At 33.9% G+C, this 21032-nt stretch overlaps 1 protein-coding gene across 2 annotated transcripts in view; it reads left to right on the forward strand.

Annotated features, from left to right (window-relative positions):
* Positions 1-20712, forward strand: part of LOC141290725 (broad substrate specificity ATP-binding cassette transporter ABCG2-like) — a 28805-nt gene extending 8093 nt beyond the window's left edge. For both annotated transcript variants that reach the window (XM_073822817.1, XM_073822816.1), the window contains exons 3-16: positions 3221-3280; positions 3779-3893; positions 5096-5248; positions 5998-6155; positions 6506-6657; positions 6725-6826; positions 8088-8338; positions 9240-9322; positions 13247-13336; positions 13432-13556; positions 13638-13792; positions 17450-17539; positions 17888-17961; positions 20176-20712. In XM_073822817.1, the coding sequence (XP_073678918.1) occupies positions 3221-3280; positions 3779-3893; positions 5096-5248; positions 5998-6155; positions 6506-6657; positions 6725-6826; positions 8088-8338; positions 9240-9322; positions 13247-13336; positions 13432-13556; positions 13638-13792; positions 17450-17539; positions 17888-17961; positions 20176-20326 (1759 nt within the window). In that variant the 3' untranslated portion in view covers positions 20327-20712. The remainder of the gene's footprint in view (positions 1-3220; positions 3281-3778; positions 3894-5095; positions 5249-5997; positions 6156-6505; positions 6658-6724; positions 6827-8087; positions 8339-9239; positions 9323-13246; positions 13337-13431; positions 13557-13637; positions 13793-17449; positions 17540-17887; positions 17962-20175) is intronic.
* The last annotated feature ends 320 nt before the right edge of the window (positions 20713-21032 follow it).

Below are 21032 nucleotides of genomic sequence, written 5' to 3' on the forward strand. Positions count from 1 at the left end.
GACAATTATTGTTATTTTTAGTATCCTTAAGATTAAATACTTACTTTTTATTAAAAATTTAAATTAGTTTATTATCATAAATATTTTTTTCTTTATATAATAAAATTGTTTTAAAAATTGAATTATTATAAATAATAATTTAAATTGAATAAATAATTTTAATTAAATTGTATTTAATATAATTAATATATTTTACATCTATCAGTTGGATTTCCTTTGCAAAATCACCGCTTTTCACTCTTAACATCTGACTTGATCAAAATATTTACAAATGATAGTTGTTTAAAGAAAATGAAGCCCATTTTTAGCTTTTTTATTATTAAACACATTGAACCTTCTAAATCTCAATACCATAATGCAAAGATTACATTTTCATTACCATAATGCGATTATGAAAATTGTGTTGTCAGAACACGCTATTTATATTTATACAATATCCTGTCAGAAATATTATTATTTAAAATATTAATATTTAATTTAAATTATTTATGAATTACTTTTTAAAATATTTTACTTTTTAACAGCATAAACTCAGTATTTTATTATCAGTGTTATTTTTAGTATCCTCGAGATAAAATGTTTACTTTTTTATTAATATTTTAAATGTGTTTATTTTTCATAAATCTTTTTTAGTTTATTTATACAACAGCATAAATTCAGTATAGTAAATACTATAATCATTTACTTTTAGTATTGCATATATTTCTAAAACTACAGTTAATAAAGTGCAATACTAAAATTATGATTATAGTACTTACTGTAATGAATGTATCCTTTTTTTATAAATGATAAAAAACAATTTTTTAAAAAATACTTTTGAAAATAAACTAATTTTACATTTTAAACAAAAGTAAATATTTTATCTCAAGGATACTAAAAATAACACTGCTTGTCATTACCAGATTAAAAAATATATATTTTAAATGATATTTTCAATTAATTCGCATGTTTTCAATGCATTTATTTCTAAAAGTACAGTTAATACAGTAAAAATTTTTAGCTCATAGCTGTTATTTTTAGTATCATTGAGATAAAATATTTACTTTATATTAATATTTTAAATAAGTTTATTTTCATAAATCTTTTTTTTCTTTAATTTTTTAAATAGTTTTTATTATAAAGCAGTATAAATTCAGTATAGTAAGTTCTATAATCATATACTTTTAGTGTTGCACTTTATTAACTGTATTTTTAGAAATATATTTATTGAAAACATATGAGTTAATTTTAGATTTTAGTCATTTAAAATACTTTTTTTTTTTACCTGGTAATGACAATAAGTGTTAATTTTAGTATCCTTGAGATAAAATATTTACTTTTTATTCATATTTTTAATTAGTTTATTTTCATAAATCTTTTTTTCTTCATAGAAATAAAATTTGTTTAAAAAATTATATTATAATAATAAATTATAATTTAAATTACGTAAATTATATTTAATATTATTAATATAATTTAATATTTTTTAAAACAAATTTTATTTATATGAAGAAAAAAAGATTTTTATATTTATGCTTTCATTTTAATTTCAGATGAAGTTTTAGGGATGTCGTCTATGTAGTTATTATTATTATTATTTTTTTTCAGTTTTAAATATTTTCATACATGAAGGTAAACTAAATGAAAAGAGGACTAGCTAGATGAAAGAAAAAAGTTTTAGTTAATTTTATTTCAAGGCTTTTTAATGTTTTTACTTTTTTACCGTTTTACTTTTGTTAACTATAATAACCATTATAATTTTTTTTAATTATTATTATTTTTAAAAAAAACAATAAACCATTATTACTGATCCCAAACTTTTGAGCGGCAGTGTGTTTTTAAAATCATATTAGATAAAGTTTAGTTAGTTACCCTTAAAGGAGTGCGGGACACAACCTAACACTTTTTGAATTTCGCGGTTTATGTAAATCCACGTTATCCACATTATTTTCACACTTATCTAGTACAAATATATCGCTTTGTTTCATATTTACAGTGTATACGCTTTTCGTTATTTACCTCAAAAGAAAGGAAATTAAACGTGACAACATGCCCCGTAGGCGGGGTACATTGTAACATCTGAGGGGCACGTTGTAACACGACAATATGACAGCTTAAAATGTTATCTGATCGAACGAAAAAAAAATTGTCAAGAAAATACATTCAAATTAAGTAATGACGTTTTTTTTTTTATAAAAAAATAATCTAATTTTGGAGTTTGACAATGGACATATCACAACAATGAAATAATTAATTCTGAACATTAAACATTGATTGTCAGCCTTTATTCACCTGTTTCTTGTGGTTTCTTATCAAAATCCTTAGAAGTAAATACTGTAAATTGCATCACTAATGTCATAGAATAGCATAGTTTAATAACAGCGGGGCATATTGTCACACAGTGTTACAATGTTCCCCATCTGCGCCACTGGAATATAATACAGGTCAGTGTCTTTTGCTGGTTTGCGAAGCATTAATAAACTATCTAAACTGATAAATAACTGATTGGAGATTAAAATAAAAGCAGTTTTGTCTAATTTTAAATGAATACTAAAAACTGAAATGAAAAGTATACTTCAGCCAGAAATGTACTTTTACTATGGTAAAATAAATATTCAGCGATATCTTCAAAAGGCTTTTGAATTTTGGCGCTCTTTTTTTTTCTCTGCAAAGTGTTGCCATGGCAACTCGTAAATACCGTAAATTTGGTTATGCTAGCATGTGTGGAAATATTTAAACCACGTGTGTGACAATTAACCCCGCATTAGTTTGTGCCCCGCTCTACCCTATACAATGTTTGTGTGAGTGATAGATAGCTGGCGTGCTCCTCATCAGAGTTCGTCAGGTGAGTTTGATCATTAATTTGTGTATTTGAGCTGCTTGTGTAAGTGTGCGTGACTGCAGACATTTATTTCCTCATTTGAACTCATGAAATGATTTTATATCTGTGTCAATCAGACACATGAGCTCCAGCGATTCCTCACCCAATAAATCAGCTGAGCTCATGAATAAGAATTATGTCAGTTTACTTTAGTCTAGCAGGTTAATGTGAGGCCTTGATGTGGTCAATTACTAAAGAATTGTCTTCCAAAAAGAAACTGCATTTCCCAACAGCTTCAAATGAGGCTCATCCAGTTAGCATCCCATCGGTGTTTGGCTTTATCTTGTTTTATGTGATCATGTGATGGTAAAGAAAACATGGTGATGATAATTTTGAAGTAATTCTGTTATTTTTCTCTAGTGGTATCATGAGACCAGGACTGAATGCCATATTAGGAGCCACTGGGAGCGGGAAATCATCGTAAGAGCTGTCTTTTTATGCTTTTTGTTTTTTATTTTTATTCCATCCGTCTGTCTATCTGTCTATGTATGTATGTATGTATGTATGTGTATGTATGTATATATATATATATATATATATATATATATATATATATATATGTATATGTGTTTCTGTTACAGCAAATCAGCATATTATAATATTTCTGAAGGATCATGTGACACTGAAGTAATGATGCTGAAAATTCAGTTTTGATCACAGTAATAAATTACCTTTTAAAATATATCCAAATAGAAAACATTTATCTAAATATATTATCAAATTTGATGGTTTTTGCTGTACTTTAGATCAAATAAATGCAGGCTTGGTGAGCAGAAGAGACTTAAAAAAATTTTTTGACTGTTCATGTAATAATAAAATGAATTAATAAATTAATTTAAAATATTAAATATATTTAAAACAAATATTTTTTATGTATAAATTTTTAATGTTTCGTATGATGTTTGTGTTTTCCTGAAGGTTTCTGGACGTTCTGGCCGCTCGTAAGGATCCTGCTGGTCTCTCTGGAGAGGTTCTTATAGACGGAGCTCCACAACCTCCAAACTTCAAATGTCTGTCTGGATACGTAGTGCAGGTAGAAACCACACAAACACTCATTTACCACATTTCCTTTCCTCTGTTAGTCAGTGTTGGGGAAAGTTACTTTTAAAAGTAATGTATTACAATATTGAGTTACTCCCTAAAAAAGTAACCAATTACGTTACGTAGTTACTTTTTATGGAAAGTAATGCGTTATGTTATTTTTGCGTTACTTTTTAAATCTGGGAAGGGGCTTGCTTGTTTGTTTTTAATATAAAAAGTTCTATTTTTGGCAATTGAAAATGCCTTTTCACACCAAAAGCCTCAGGCTTAGAGAAAGTAAATTGACGTCTGTGCAGTAGACCGCAGAAGAAAAAAATGTCAACTTTTCAGCAAAAAAAAGGAAAACAAATGTTAGATTATCTTGAGTGATTTTTGCTTATTAATATGGATGAATTGGATCATCGAAGGTCAGCAGCAAAGACATCGGTTAATAAAATGGGATTAAATACATGAAGGATTTTTGCATTATTTCACATATTTAGTTTTTGCAGCTTTGGATTGAATTTCACAGTTTTTATTAATTTGTGAGGAATACTGTATGTTTTTTTTAGTGAGTGAGATGAATGAATGCATGTTCACATTTATTCTAGAACTAAAGTAACATCTCACAATTTCTCTCAACATGGGGACAGGAGAGCTTTTAATCAATAAATGGGGTGGGGGGTAACTGTTACTTTTTTTTAATTTTTTATTTTTTTTTAAAGTAAAGATATTTTCTTGTCAATTAAAAAGTAATTCGTTACTTTACTAGTTACTTGGAAAAAGTAATATTATTATGTAACTTGCGTTACTTGTAATGCGTTACCGCCAACACTGCTGTTAGTAAAAGGAAAGTAGCAGCACATTCTCCTCAACAATGCTAATGTGAGGAATCACTCACATCTGGAGCACAAACTCTAAAAACTGACTTTATTAGTTACGTATCATAAATAAGGGAATTGTGGGATCGCTGACTAAGATTAAAAGAGCTGGACTTGAATACAGTTTAGCACAGTCCATACAGTTTGTTTTTTCTTCAGGAGTCTGGATTCCTCCAGTGATTGTTTAATCTAATCTCAGATCACACCGGTTGTATCATGAGACACTCTGCTTTCTTCAAAGAGGACGTTTACTAAACGTGTGTTTAGAAAGCGCTCTGTCGTGATTTAAACACATGAATCATTCTGAAAATCAGGCTTGGTGTGTTTTTTGCAGGATGATGTGGTCATGGGGACACTGACGGTTCGAGAGAATCTGCGTTTCTCAGCGGCTTTACGGCTTCCGAAGACAATCCCTCAAAAAGAAAAAGATGAGAGGGTTGAGAAACTCATTCAGGAGCTGGGATTGAGCAAAGTGGCCGATTCACGGGTAACAAACCAAACAGGTTCATCTGACTGACTGCATTTGCAATCATTACAGACTATTGCTGATGCTTCATTACATGGTTAATAATTATTATAGAAGATGTTAAAAACCCTATCTAGTCTGATTTTCCATTTGAGGACATCCGCACACGTCATTAAATACACTTTGCTATACTAGTAGGATATGGCAAGCCGTTTTAGCATTCTATCCTTGTTTGGTTACGCTCAACACGTCACATTGTTATCACTCAGACAGACAGACGATTAACCATGATGGCGGCAGTTTGCACATTATTTCAAATATATGTCTTATGTCTAAAACCATTCCTTCATTATTGTAATTATTGTTGAAAATAGTCGATCCGGAAGCTCACAATGTGTTGAACTATAGATCTGCTATTTTCACAACTTATAAGTGACACTACCCAACAGCAAAATACTTACTGACCTACATTAATTTGTTAAAAGACTACTTTTCCCCCCTTTTTTTTTTTTTTTTTGACTAAAACTGGACTAAAACCTTTATGACATTTCGTCGACTAAAATTGGACTAAAACTATCACATATAGAAGTGACTAAAATGTGACTAAAACTAATAAGCATTTTAGTCCAAAAGACTAAGACTAAATCTAAGATGGTTGTCAAAAACAACACTGGTATCAGCCAAAAAAATCTTATCGGTGAATCCCTATTATTAGGTCATTATAGGATGGGACTTGCACTTATGGCTGCTCTGGTTGGCTGGTTTTACAGGTGGGCACGCAGCTGATTCGTGGCATTTCAGGCGGAGAGAGGAAGAGGACAAACATCGGCATGGAGCTGATCATTAATCCGCCTGTGCTTTTCCTGGATGAACCGACCACCGGCCTGGACGCCAGTACGGCCAACTCTGTCCTCATGCTGCTCAAGAGGTGCGTTTATACATGGGGTGTCCTACGAAACCGGTCATATTCCACACCTAAATCACAAGAAAGACATGTTCATTTGTCTTTACTTAAAAGTGTGTATCAGTTTTTTCTATCCCACTCATCAAAAAAAAAACACTAGGTATTTGTGACACAATAGACTTGACATGAAAAGATATTGTGTATTATAGTTCATTGATTGTTAACATCTCAAAAAATGTGTTTTAGGGTTTTATGACCCTTTAAACATAACTTTTTTTTTTTTTTGGCTTTTTTGAAAATATGACACTGACATTGTTGAGAGTGGCATTCTGTGTTATAACCATCCCATGTGTTTAACCTGTGTTTTTTTTCAGAATGGCGAACAGCGGTCGCACCATCATCTTGTCCATCCATCAGCCGCGCTACTCCATCTACCGGCTGTTTGACAGCCTCACGCTGCTGGTGGGAGGAAGAATGGTGTATCATGGGCCGGCTCCGGACGCCCTAAACTACTTCAGTCAGATCGGTATGAAAACAAACACACACCCGAGAAAATGCACTCAGGTTCTGATACTGGTTTGTGTGTGTGTCAGGATACACCTGTGAACCTCATAACAACCCTGCTGATTTCTTCCTGGATGTCATCAATGGAGACTCCACCGCCGTCGCTCTCAACAATATTTACGACAATGAAGGTACAGCAGTTTTTCTTCAGTATGATTGCAGTATAACAGCCACTTTGCATTTACTTTTGATCAAGAACCAAATGCTTAGACAGGAAGGGTAATGATGTGTAATGTTCATTTTTAAATGTATGTTTATTTTAGTGTGATTTAAGTATTTTGTTAGTAAAATATTTATTTCGTACAATCATTTTGTATTTTTTAATTGAGTATTATTATCATTAAAAAATTGTTTGTATTATGTTTAAGATAAATTATAAGGTTGTGTTTTATAACAATTTTTATTACATTTATCATTGTTTTTGTTACATTGGTGGGTTTATATCTGTACCAATCAAATAATTATAGTAATTTAAAATTGAAAAGACATGTAAATGTAAAATATCCTGGGGAATTTTAGAGTAAATATTTTTCGAATAATCTTTATAAAACATTTAACCATTTTTTAAGTAATACATTTTAATTGTTTAGTACAATAGAAGATTTATTTGCCTCTATAGCAGTGTAGAGTAAAAGCAAGATAAGTAACAATAGTCTCAAATGAACATTTTTAGCCCTCGATGTGCATCAGATTAAGCTTGAACGTCTGTTTATTTTTTTATTATTATTATTTTTATACTTTCACAGTATTTATTATTAATTAGAATGCTTTTATATTTATATTCTAATTTGTAATTTAATTTGCAGTTTGTCTTATCTATTTTAATTAAGTGCTTTTGTCACAATTTATCTTATCGTTTTAATAATTTGAGCACTTCAACTTAAAAAGTTTATTCATTTCAGTTTTTGCTTAGTTAAAAATTTAATATTTGATTGACAGTAATTTTTAGAATAAATTTTTCATCCTTAAAAAAATAAAAAAAATCGACTTTTTCAAGTAATATGTCGAATTATTTTATTTAAATTTGTATTCATTTTAGTTTTTAAGGTTTTGATGTGATGTAATAGAATGTATTTCAACTTTAAAACAAGTTATTGTTTTAGCTTTTATTTCATGCAATATTTGTTTATTTATAGAAAAATATATATTCAGTTTTTGTTTGTTAATAAATTCTCTGACTGACACTAGTATTTGGAATGTATTTTATTTCAGTTTTAAAATAACCTTTAAACAGTTTTTCATGTAATATTTAGAATTTCAGCTCTAACACGAATGTTTAATATTAGTATATATATATATATATATATATTTTTTTTTTAAGTTAATGATACCATCTAAGGTCAAGACTAGTATGTTCACGTGACTGATCATAAATATTATTGCGTGTGTCAGACCTGGACCAGGAGCAGCTGAGTTCATCTCAAAAAGGCATCGAGGATCGTTTGGTGGAGGAATACAAGAACAGCTTCAGCTACAAAGAGACCAAAAGCGAGCTGGAGCGAATTGTTCAGGGACAGGACTATACCTCACGACCCAAATCCAGAACAATCACCTACAGCAATTCCTTCTTTCACCAGTTCCACTGGGTGCTCAAGAGAACCTTCAGGAACCTCATGCTGAACCCACAGACCTCATACGCTCAGGTAAATGCCAGTGTCTACATCAAGCATTTACAGATGTTTCTATCAGCCTTTGAGTTAAAATAATTAACTGAAGTCCCATTTTTAAGCGAATATTTAAATTTATTGCGTAACATATTATTAGAAATATTATTTTAGTTGGCTGTTATTCAGTATTTCAAGTAATAGTCTTTTGAAGTCTTTTGAAAGTATGTGTGAAAAACAAATATAGATATACGTTTAATTTTTGTAAAAAAGTGTCTTATGCTCATTAAAGATCCGTTTTATTTAATCAAAAAGACAAAAAAAGTATTATGAAATCTTCATAAATTGAAAATATGATTTTTACTGCAATATACTTAAAAAGAGAATTTATTTTTGTGATGCAAAGCTGAATTTTCATCAGCCTTTATTCCATTTGTCAGTGTCACAGGATCCTTTAGAAATCGTAATATACTGGTTTATTGCTTTTATTATCAATGTTGGAAACAGTTGTACTGCTTAATAATTGGTTGTAACTTGTGAAACTTTTTTCAGGATTCTTGGATGAATAAAAGTTAAAAACAACAGCATTTTGAATTGTTTTCTAACAATTTACGTATTTACCATCACTTTTTATCAATTTAACACATCCTTGATGAATAAAAGTATTCTTCCAAAGAGATAAATACAGTTACTGACACCAAACTTTGACCAATGTGGTTATTGTTACCAAATTTTTCTATTTTCAATAAATGCTGTTCTTTTTAATGTTTATATTTGTTTGTAATATATACATATATATATATATATTTTATATGTGTGTGTTATATCAAACATCATATTTTATATTTTTATTTTATATTTATTTATTCATAAAATAAACAGGTTTTGATTTAGGTTTATGTTAGTATTTCTATATGAAATCTGAGTGTTATTTCTCCAGATCGGGGTGATGATTTTCCTGGCTTTGGTTACTGGAGCCATATTTTTTGCAGTGAAGGAGAATTCGAGCGGCATTCAGAACAGGTATGAAAAACATGAATCCAGCCAGGCAGTATTACTGTGAAACAAAAACGCTTCATCTCAATCAGAAGTGATTCAGTGTTGAGATCTGATATACAGAAGTCTATGGTGTTTTCAAACATAAATACAAAAAAAAAAAAAAAGTAAAATATAGCTGCTAGCAGCAATTTCCGGGGTTCAAGCATTTAAGGCCTTTATGGCTTTTATGCTGTTAGGGTGTAGAGCAACATGAAATAAATGGCTGAAACCAGGACACATGATGCATGAGTTTACTTATAGGATGTTTAGGTTTTGGGTAAAGTTGATTATAACCATATTATTACATGACCATGTTATAACTGTCCAAATGCAAATGTTCAACTTTATTATAATTATTGAAATAGAGTCCAGAGAATTTACTGCAGTGGTTTTATTGATTTAGAATTAAAAACCTAGCAGTAGGTCACAAAAGTGTATTTTTTTAAAGAAAAGTTGGATTGACATTAGTGTTCCAAGAGGCAAAGCTGTTTAGAATGAGAGGATCTATTATATGACATAAAGATGTAGTGTTTGTGTAAAAATATGAGCGCTTTTTTTTAACCATAGAAATTGTGTTTTTGAAGCCTTTTTAGCGGTTATAGTGCCACCTATGGTCCAATCTCCATGAAACCTTCCATACTTGTGAAGAGTCATCTGACACGTTTTCCAAAAGTTTTCTAAAGTTTTGAGTTTTATAGGCTTTTGGGTATACTTGGTCACGCCCTTTTTCTAAATGACCAGAGTTATAGGCAACCAAAAGACCAAATTCTATTTTTAATCTAGAAAGTACAGAGAATTGCACTGCAGTGGTTTGCTCAAGATTGAAAACCTAGGACTAGTTGAAAAAAGTTTTTTTTTTTTTTTTTTTTTTTTTTTATTCTTTCAGACCTTTAGGGCCTTGAGTTGAACATGCCCACCCAGTTTCATTCCGATTGGCCTCCATTTACCTTGTCTAATAAGTGATCAAAGTTCATTTATCAATGGTGGCCATGTTTTTTGAGGTATGCCAATGTCCTCACAGTCTATTAAGGCACATTGGACAAAGATACTGCATATCAATTTTCAGGTGAATTGGATGAACGCTTGCGTATTATTTATTTATTTATTTATTTAACAAAAGATCAAACTCATACACATGTACCAGGTTTGATGGAGATATCTCATTCTGTTCAAAAGTTATAGCCATTTTAGTAAAAGTGGCCCGCCTCTTACGAACATTTCACGCTGCTTTGAGTTTGTCTAACTCTGTGCCACCGCATAACTATAGATGTGTTAAAAAATAATGAGAATATATAGACCAGAGGTTGTTAGACTGTTACATTGTCGTAAAAATGCCGTCATAATTCCTCATCACCCGTCATTTTAATTGTCATATTTTAATTATAACACATTTAATTGCATTTATTTTTGTTCACGCTTTAATTTTTAATATGTTGAATAGAACAGATGAGACTGCTTAACTTTTCATGTTTAACACCACACCCTGCAGTGACATCGATTTTAATATATTCCCATTTTAATGAGCAATATTGATCAGTAAATCCCAGTCGATCTTTTGGTCTATGCTGTTTTCAGACGATGACTAACAAGTACATAGTGTGCCTCCCATCCAATAAATCGCTATGAAACAAAGTCTCTAATTTCAAATTCAATTTCATTAGGAAATTCAAGCAATAAATACCGTTTTGGCGCTCTTTAATGTGGCTTGATGACCGTTGTAGCTTCTTAAAGCCCCGTTCACACTACACGCGACACAGCGACGCGATCCCATTCATTTCCATGGAGAGCTGGCGATTTCCGGCGACGAGAGCGTCAGCGACCGGATGTGGGCATGTCGAGCGACGCGACAAAGTTCAGAATCTCTAAACTTTATGCAAATGAAGAGCGACTTTCGGGAGCGACAGCCAATAGGAAAGAAGATGATAGTGCTCATGTGATCATTCTCCTTTCAGCTCCAGCAGAGGAGAAGTTAATTCCTGCCGTTAGCACATACAGGGACATACATTTTAAAAATGAGGCATGGAAAGGGGTGGCCAATATCGTGGGGATTCCAAGTAGGTTTTTAATGAACTAATAGGATGTAAAATTAGATATTACCTCTTAAAAAATCAAAACCAAAATGTGTTAAATGTTTGACAACAGACAAAATCATTAATGATTAGACAGCAAATAAACGTACCATATTAAAAATAATATTAACTGCATTAAAATGAATTGTAACATGCTTGTCTTTGTTTCTAAAGTTGCTTTGGATAAAAACATCTGTTAAATGATGTTACTAAGCAACCAGTAATAAGAACGCCCACTAGCGACATCATCGCCAGCCTCTGAAGTCGCTGCTAGTGTGAACGGGGCTTAAGTAGTACTGCGCCTGTGCCTAATCAAACGCATAGCAAAAGGCAGAAGATTAGTAACAGTTTCTGTTTAGTTCTGGAGCAAGTTCTCTGTTGCCACACTGGAGCGCACTCGCCACCAACTGGACAGGGGTGGGAATTACAGCTAATAATTACATTAGATCACCCTTTGTGTAATCTGTCAAAGTGACGGACAGCCTTCGGATTTTTCCATCATTGCAACAAAAATTCCGTCAATGACGGACAATTTTTGGTTAACGTGACCTTTGATGTATACGTATATATCCGAGTCCTGATCGGAAGGTAACATCCGAGTCTGAAACCACGTGATTGGGCCCGATTTCCAATCACGTGAACTGATTGGAACATCCCTAATATTCACTGTACAGGGAACATTTCTGGACTGGTTTGTAGAGCTGGGTATTGTGACCAATTCGGCGAGTCGATGCGATTGTTATTTTTATGGTTTCGATTTGATTCGATTCGATTAGCTATCAATATTTCATTTAAAATATTAGTTTTGCAGACATGGGGTCCATATTTTGATATAAATGCTGGTAACTGAAACTCTCCTACTTAAGTTTATTACTGAAATGCACATCTACATTAATAATAAAGGTGCACACAGTTGTTTATTTTAAACAACTTTTATTTTAAATGAACACTGTAACAAGAAGTCATAAATATGTGCATCCATTGAACACCATGTAAACAAACTGCAAAATGCACATTACTGTAAAGAAAGTAAAAGACAGTAACAGTTCTTAACTGCAGCCTAATCATTTTTGACCACCAGATTTTTCTGCAAAAAAAGCAGCTTATGGTGACACCTTCAGGATGAGAGGTGAATATTCATATCCTCTTATGTGAAGCACGTGCATTAAGAATCGTTTCGGGGATTTTTGAAGATCGATTAAAATCGGAGAATCAATATTTTTTACCCAGCCCTACTGGTTTGGTTCCAATCGGGTAAAAAAAAAAAAAGTAGGACTAGTTGGCAAAAGTATGTTTTGAATTTACTTCATAAAACTGGAATTCATAGAGTGAATCTGAACCCCTAATAATATGTGACCCTGGACCACAAAACCAGTCATAAGGTCAAATTTTAGAAAACTGAGATTTATACATCATATGAAAGCTCAATAAATAAGCTTTCTATTGATGCATAGTTTGTTAGGATAGAACAATATTTGGCCGAGATACATCTATTTGAAAATCTGGAATCTGAGGGTGCAAAAAAAAATCTAAATACTGAGAAAATCACCTTTAAAGTTGTCCAAATTAAGTTCTTAACAATGCATTTTACAAATCAAAAATTAAATTTTGATAGGTTTACAGTAGGAATTTTACAAAAAATCTTCATGGAACATGATCTTTACTTAATTTCCTAATGATTTTTGACATAAAAGAAAAATCTATAATTTTGACCCATACTATGTATTTTTGGCTATTGCTACAAACATACCCCAGCGACTTAAGACTGCTTTTGTGGTCCAGGGTCACATATAGTCTTGCAACTGTTGATAAAGTCCCATTAGTAGTTTGTGTGTTTCAGGATAGGCGCACTCTTCTTCATCACCACCAATCAGTGCTTCAGCTCTGCTTCTTCAGCTGAACTCTTCATCACAGAGAGGAAACTATTTGTGTGAGTAACCGCACACACACACAGTCATTTTCAGTATATTGTAATTTAACAATGTGATTGATTGATTGATGTTGTGGTGGTGGGCGTGTCCTCAGGCATGAGTACATCAGTGGCTACTACAGATTGTCGGTGTACTTCCTGTGTAAGATTCTGTCTGACATCCTGACTCTACGCACCATCCCGGCCATCATCTTCAGCTGTGTGGCGTACTGGATGATCGGTGAGAAGCACGCGGTCATCATTGCATTGTTCTTGTTTGTCTGATATGGAACATGTGGTCTGATGTTTGATGTTTGTGCAGGATTGAAGGCGACGGCCGAGGCATTTTTCATCTTCCTGTTCTCCATCATTCTGGTGTCATACACAGCCACGTCCATGGCTCTGGCCCTCTCTGCTGATCAGACGGTGGTGGCCATTGCTAACATCTTCATAACCATCAGCTTTGTCTTTATGATGGTAAATGAACACAATCCTACACACATTCAAACGCAAATAAACATCTGGCCAGACACAGATGAAGTAGTGTGGTAAGAGCACATTTGTTTGAATAAATGAATATTAACATTTCTCTGAATTACTGAGAGGGAGAGATGAATGTTGTGTGCATGTGGATTACTTGCATCTGTGCGACTTTCTGTACAACAGGGTTCGTACAAAGTGCTTGAAGTACTTGAATGTGACTTTTTGAAATGTAAATCCTGGAGAACACTTAAAAATATAAATTGTTCTGTAAAGGTCCTTGAAAAGTACTTGAATTTTTAAAAGGCAGTAAATGTGAAATTAGTGTAAAATTTTGTTAAAAGTAGTATTATAATATTGTTTTGTTGTAGTTTTGTTTCATTGTGTAAACTAGTGTCACAGCCATAGTGTCTGTGGGTGACATTGGTCATAATTTTCCAAGTGTATGATGAAGCTTTAATTTTTCAGGTCAATCATTAATTGCTAAAAAAAAAATTTGCTTTGAAAAAGGAAAGCGGTAACTTTGCCATAGTATCTGTTGAAATGTTAAAGTTGCTACAGTCATTGCCTGTGCAATGCTTTATTAGTATTGATATTGATTGATAAGTGAGATATCTGATTGTAGTCCCTGAAAACCAAAGATGTATTACTGAAGAGTCCTTAAGTCCTGGAATGAGATTTTGCAGTTTCTGTACGAACCCTGGTACAAACATCGAAGCTGTGATTTGAGTTAGTTCAGTCATTTTACTGCTTCGTTGCAAAGAAATATATAACATAGCAATTTATTAATGAATTAATGTCATGGGACAGCTCTAACAAGAAGTTCCCTTTCGTAGGTTCAGTCAATGCTGCATAGTGCTGATGCATTGGAATGGCCCTTGATTGTGCCATTTATCTAAAGCCCGTATTGAATCACGCCAATTCATTGGCTAATGGTACAGGTGCCACCTTGGCAATGCTGCATCACTCACTATTGTTCCTTCAAAAGTGGTACATGTGACCCATGCTTTGCTGGGAAATTTGAGCAAATAGCTTATTTGTACTCCAGTGACTGCATTCAGTGAAATTTTTGTTTAATTGACTGAAAGACATCAAATGTAGTAAATGTAGTAAATGCAGGGCAGGATTTGGCACCCTTGTCCTGAGATTTTGAGGCAGTGGGTGTGGCCAATGAAGGGTGACTGGCTCTTTGGCTGTTCTGTGGTGTATTTGTTGATGTTCAGGAGACTATTGATGATGCTGGAAGTACTTGTACTTTGAGTGTTGGTGTTTGGTTCATGTCATAGATCCAGTCAACTGTATGATAGGTTTAGTACAGGATAATTTTATTTTAGTTGCCACTGCTTTGAGGGCTTCTGCCACAGCTATTGCTGCTTGTTGGGATGTGGATGAAGACCACTTAGATAAGCATTGTTTGGTGTCTTTGTTTATGTGTGGGGTTAGGCATGTCTTGTTAGTGTTCCCTCCTGGGATTTGTCTGTTGTCCTGGAGGGCTTTGAGTGTTTGGCGATGACTTCTATGAAGTGTTTAGGTGATTGCAGGTTGTGTCTTTATTAGAGCATGCATGGAATTAGATGCGGGTCTTGTTAAGTTAATTTTATTGCCCTGGCCTGGTTGCATCCCCCAGATGTTTTCCAGATCATTTGCTCCCAGGTGGCTGAGGATGAAAGGCTTCATCTGCTCTGTGAAAAGTGTTAAAGTTGTATGTGCATGTGTGTTTTGATGCTGGCAGTAGAGGGCTTGGTGCTTTGAAACACAGGATTTGTAATTGGGTTAGGGATGCGGTCTTTTGTGCAGTTTGAGGTGCAAGGTGTCTCTTCACCTTTAGGCATGTGGGCGCACTTTACCAGTAGTGGTACTTCATCTCAAGCTCTTTTCAGTGGAGTTCCACCTGGAGGATATTTGTGTGGCAGTAGGGTGGTCATCCCCTGATATTCGTAAGCAGGTTTAACAACCTGGACTTAGATGGGCTTTTTTTTTGTGCTTGAACCAGCTGTTTGGTTTTAGTCTGGCCCATTTTGTTTGGGGCTAGATGTGGCAGTGCTCAGCTTAGTGTGTGTGGAATATTTTTCCCACTGAGTGACTGCTATGCATGATGTTGTTCTCTATTCTGGAAACATGGGTCAGACAAGTAAACCTGAGATGTTGCTGTGCCCTGTTGGATATGTATGTGTGTGGCATGGTATTATGTGATGTATGCTTATTTTGTAGTGACGGGATGGATTTATCTGGAAGTGTTGATGTTTAGAAATATTGATTGTAAGGTGCATTGCATTGAGTGTTTTAAAAAGTTGTAAGTGGGCAAACAGAATGCGTTAGTAATAGTGTAGGATATATTGTTATGTAGTAGTTAGAGGTTGTACCACACTGGCCGATACCAATTCATGAACTGATTGTTTTGAAAATGGACACTAAAATTAAAAGGTGACTGAAGCATTTGTAAAAGAATAAATGTACTAATAGTAATTGCATATATTGATCATTAAAGTTAGTTCATAGTTTGTTAAAATGTTGAAATTAACACACTAACAAGGAACAGTACTTGTATTGTACAGCTTTGATCAATCTTACTTATAGGAGTAGTTTACTTTCAGAACTAAAATGTAGAGATAATGTAGTCACCCCCTTGTCATTCTTTTTTTTTTTTTTTTTGGAGGAAAACATTCCTGGATTTCTCCATATAATGGAGTTCTATGGTGGCCACGAGTTTGAACGTCCAAAATACAGTTTAAATGCAGCTTCAAATGGCTGTAAATGATCCCAGCTGAGGAAGAATGGTAGTGCAATGATCTGTTATTTTCTAAGAAGATTTACAAGCTAGACAAGGCGAGCATTTGAGGTTATGTTGAAGAAACATTAAAATGTGAATGCGGGATTGTTCAGTGGAATGGAAATTGAACAGTCTTATTGAACAGCTGGTTATTGGAAATTGGTAATCGGTTCTTGATAGCCAACCCTAATCAGAAGTGTAAACAAACAGCACATGTTGTCAGTGTTTCTGTGTCTAGAGGCTGTTGTCATACTGTTTAATGACAGTGGAGTTTCTCAGCTGCTTCAGCAAGGGACGCCTATCAGCTATCTGCATGGATTGTTGCTGATAACTGATAGTTCTGCCAATGAACTATTGGTGCTGATTAATTGGCAAAACCGTCGTAGTAGTAGTAGTAGTATGTGTAATTTGATGTAGCTCTGTGCCTTTTCAGCATTGTGCTTGTGTTGCGTATTCCATTAGAATGTCCTCACCTGGAATGTAAAGTTGTACAAAGGGATGAATGAACTGCTTGTGTTTGAACTTTCTTAGTGTATCTGCTTCAAACATTACAATGCACATGGTAATGTTTAGTACATGAAGTAAATACATTTCACCAGCTAATTACTGGTCAACAGCAATGGAACAGAGTAGAGTAAGTGTGAGGGGGGAAAAAAAAAAAGTCCAATATTTTTGTGTATGTACTGGGTACTGTATATTAATATGTAATCATAATAGTAAACAAATGTAATATATGAAATTGTCTAAATAATGGTATGTAAATAGTGTACTTATGTAACAATAAAGGACAGTTGCTTCATGTAGTAGTTACAAAGTGGCTTATTGAGTGAGATGTTTGAGTGGATCCAGTTTATTAACTGCATGTCATGTTTCCATGTGTTCAGATCTTCTCAGGGCTGCTGGTGAATCTGCCGAGTGTTGCTGACTGGTTGAACTGGATTAAGTATCTCAGTATTCCTCGTTACGGTCTTGCTGTGAGTGTTATTCATCTGAAGGCTATTTACAATAGAAAGAATTGATTGTTTACTGAGACTAAGCAGTTTATTTAGGCATCCATTTAGATAATATGTTTGAGGTAATTATGTTTGTATTGGATAATTGTTGTAATTTGTTTTTTCAGTTGATGTGGATTTAGATGTCAGTTGTAGTTGTAACAGTAATGTAATATGAAAGTAGGTGAAGTTGAGAAATGTTAATTTGTTAAAATGTAATGTAGGGTTTGTTTGTAGTGTATTATAACAGTAAAAGTAAATGTGCAATCTGTACCCCCAAAAAAAGCTAAAGCAAAAACAATGTTTATTGGTTGATGAATGTTCTTCTAGGCTTTGGAAATCAACGAGTTCACGGGGCTGAGGTTCTGTGACATAAAGAACATTAGTGGCACTCCAGGAGAAGTGTAAGTATGAAACCGCGTGTGATTAATTAATGAACAGGTGGGTAAAAATTAAATGTAAAGCATGGCAGTTAGTTGAAATGTTTGAAATGACAGATTGTTTTAAATAAAAGGCAATCAAACAATGTGAACTAATGTAGGAAATTAGAAAGAAGGAAAAGTGTTGTTGGACTTGTTGCTAAACCAAAGTATCATTTTCAGGTTAGTTTAAGGTGTAGTAGATGAGAAAATCCCAATGAAAGAGATTGCAGTGTAAAGAAAGTGTAACCAAAAGGATCATGAAAGCAGAGTCAGCCTGAAAATTACCCAAACGACTTGCAAGTAAGAGAGTAGTGATAATGAAGCACACCTGAGCAGCTCATCAAGACCTTAAAGGTCCACTGAAGTGACTTGAAACACGCAGCGTTATTCTATGTGGTGACGTACTTTTAACTGAAACAAAAACATATCGCCCAGCCCCGCCCACTAATTTCGAATAGCCAATAGCGTCCCATTAATATCTGCTCGGGCCAGAGCCGTTGAGCTCGGTAAAGCCGCATTTGTAAGCTTATGACCGCCACAGACTAATAAATTACCACACAGATTCAATATGAAACTTGCTAAAACGAAATAGTGATCATAATCATGCTGAGGCTGTGTAGTTTAATACATGCCGACCGCACATATGAGCGCTTATGATCTGCGCCGCGTCTCTGTGTAGGGGGCGGGACACTACGGACTCTAGAGAGCATTTGATTGGACAGAACGTTTGATGAGAAACTGAAGTGCACGGTGATATCATCCAAATCCTTGATTCATATTGGCGGAAGTGACGAGACTCTAAGTTTTGAATGCCCATATCTTGTAAACGCGAATTTTGTCGTTGTTTTGAAGCACACTAGACTATAGATAATCTTAAAGCTAATATATTCATACTAAAAGCCAAAAAACTTTAATTTTGATTTCAGGGGGACTTTAAGGATGAGCTGGAAAGTGTTTGAAAGCATGGTATTGAAATAGCTTTGCATGTGTTAGGCAAGTAAAGATTTCGAATCCAGGAAAAAAAAAAACACACAGATGCATAGTGGTTGGTGGGAGGCAAGCTTCAGTTTGGAGCATTTGTAGAAGTGCATCCTGAAGGGTAACAGAGTTAAGAAAGAAGCCTTGGTTATAGAACAAAGGGTAAGTAAAAAAAAACAAACTGACAAAGGCAGTGCGTTGCCGGTGGAGTCGCGCAGGTCTTTACACTCGTAGGTCTTCACACGAGGACTGCCGCTCCACTAACACTGACTGCTTAAATACTACTTTACACATCACAGCTGATACGCCTCAGCAATTAACTCACCCCAGCCAATGGGAGCCTTCCTCCAATTTAGATCACACCTGCTCCATTGCTTTCACCTGGAACACCAAATCACTCATTAGGGTCTACTTCATCTTCACATTTACACATCACCTGTAATCATTCACATCTCAAAGCATTCACTTGCCTATTCATATGTGACCCTGGACCACAAAACCAGTCTTAAGTCGCTGGGGTATATTTGTAGCAATAGCCAAAAATACATTGCATGGGTCAAAAATTTTTATTTTTATTTTATGCCAAAAATCATTAGGAAATTAAGTAAAGTTCATGTTCCATGAAGATTTTTTGTAAAATTCCTACTTTAAACATATCAAAATGTTATTTTTGATTTGTAATATGCATTGTTAAGAACCTAATTTGGACAACTTTAAAGGTGATTTTCTCAGTCTTTTTGATTTTTTTGCATCCTCTGATTTCAAATAGATGTCTCAGCCAAATAATGCTCTATCCTAACAAACCATACATCAATAGAAAGCTTATTTATTGAGCTTTTCATATGACTGGTTTTGTGGTCCAGGGTCACATATATTCTTTATTAAGAAAGTAATACAACAACTATTTGCAAATATGGACTGTGAGGATGCTAAATACTGATACAAACTTGTCCCAGTAATGTGTGTATATATATCAAACAGATCCTTTTTATAGTTCAACATTTACCAAATATGTTCATGGGACATCATCTTTGCTTCATGTAATAATGCCATAAATTCATTCTACGTATTGTTGCCTATTGCTACTAATAAACCCATGCTACTTATGACTGTTTTTGCTCCAGCCTCACATTTTCACTTTACATCAAAAAACAAGCATTACAACATGCAATGACGCTCAAGACCTTTGTATGATGTTCTCATCCTTTCTCATTGCAGCTGTTCATCAGGTGAAGATTTTCTGACTGAACAAGGCATTGATTACTCAACCTGGGGCTTGTGGCAGAATCATTTGGCTCTGGGAATCATGACCATCATCTTCCTCATCATCGCTTACCTCAAGCTGCGCTTCATCAAGAAATTCACCTAAACACAGTTATGCTCATTCTCACACTCCCACATCCACCAGATCATCACATCACAATCAATCACCAAATACTGAAGAAAAGCATATACATACATCTCGTACAGACACATTTAAGCATTAAGACACAAATCAACACCTCAAATATCCACTTTGCTCAGGTTAACCCTTTTACACAAAACATCTGCCTCAAATTATGCTTGGCTTTTCTTAACTTTATTTCACATTCTTCCTAGTTAAGTGACAGTATAATACATATGGACTTGCTCCACTTTTAGACCTTTTCAAATCATTTTCATCGCTCACGTGTATGGTTTTAGTAGATTTATCTGATATATTTTAATATTACTAAATACTTTTGTAATTTCATAAAAATGATTGTTTAAAAACTATTTGTGCCACATTTTTTTTGGATCACCAACCTAACATTTTCCAGAGTTTCTCATTACCCTGACATTATAATATATGCCACAAACAGCCAACCAAATGGTGCATGGAAAGCATCATATTCATTCACTTCCCGTGACAGAACAATTCACTTCTCTGCTAAAGATTAAGACACATCATTAGTACAAATAACACAAATTTCAATGCAGTTGCAATACAACTTGGACAAGGCAGCTCTCCACTGCACAAAAATCAGACTTTCCTCAAACTAAAGGCAATCTGACCTGGAGGACAATTAAAACCTGCTTCACGCAACAGGCCTTTA

This window comes from Garra rufa, chromosome 18 (genome assembly GCF_049309525.1).
Source record: "Garra rufa chromosome 18, GarRuf1.0, whole genome shotgun sequence".
Taxonomy (NCBI): Eukaryota; Metazoa; Chordata; class Actinopteri; order Cypriniformes; family Cyprinidae; genus Garra; species Garra rufa.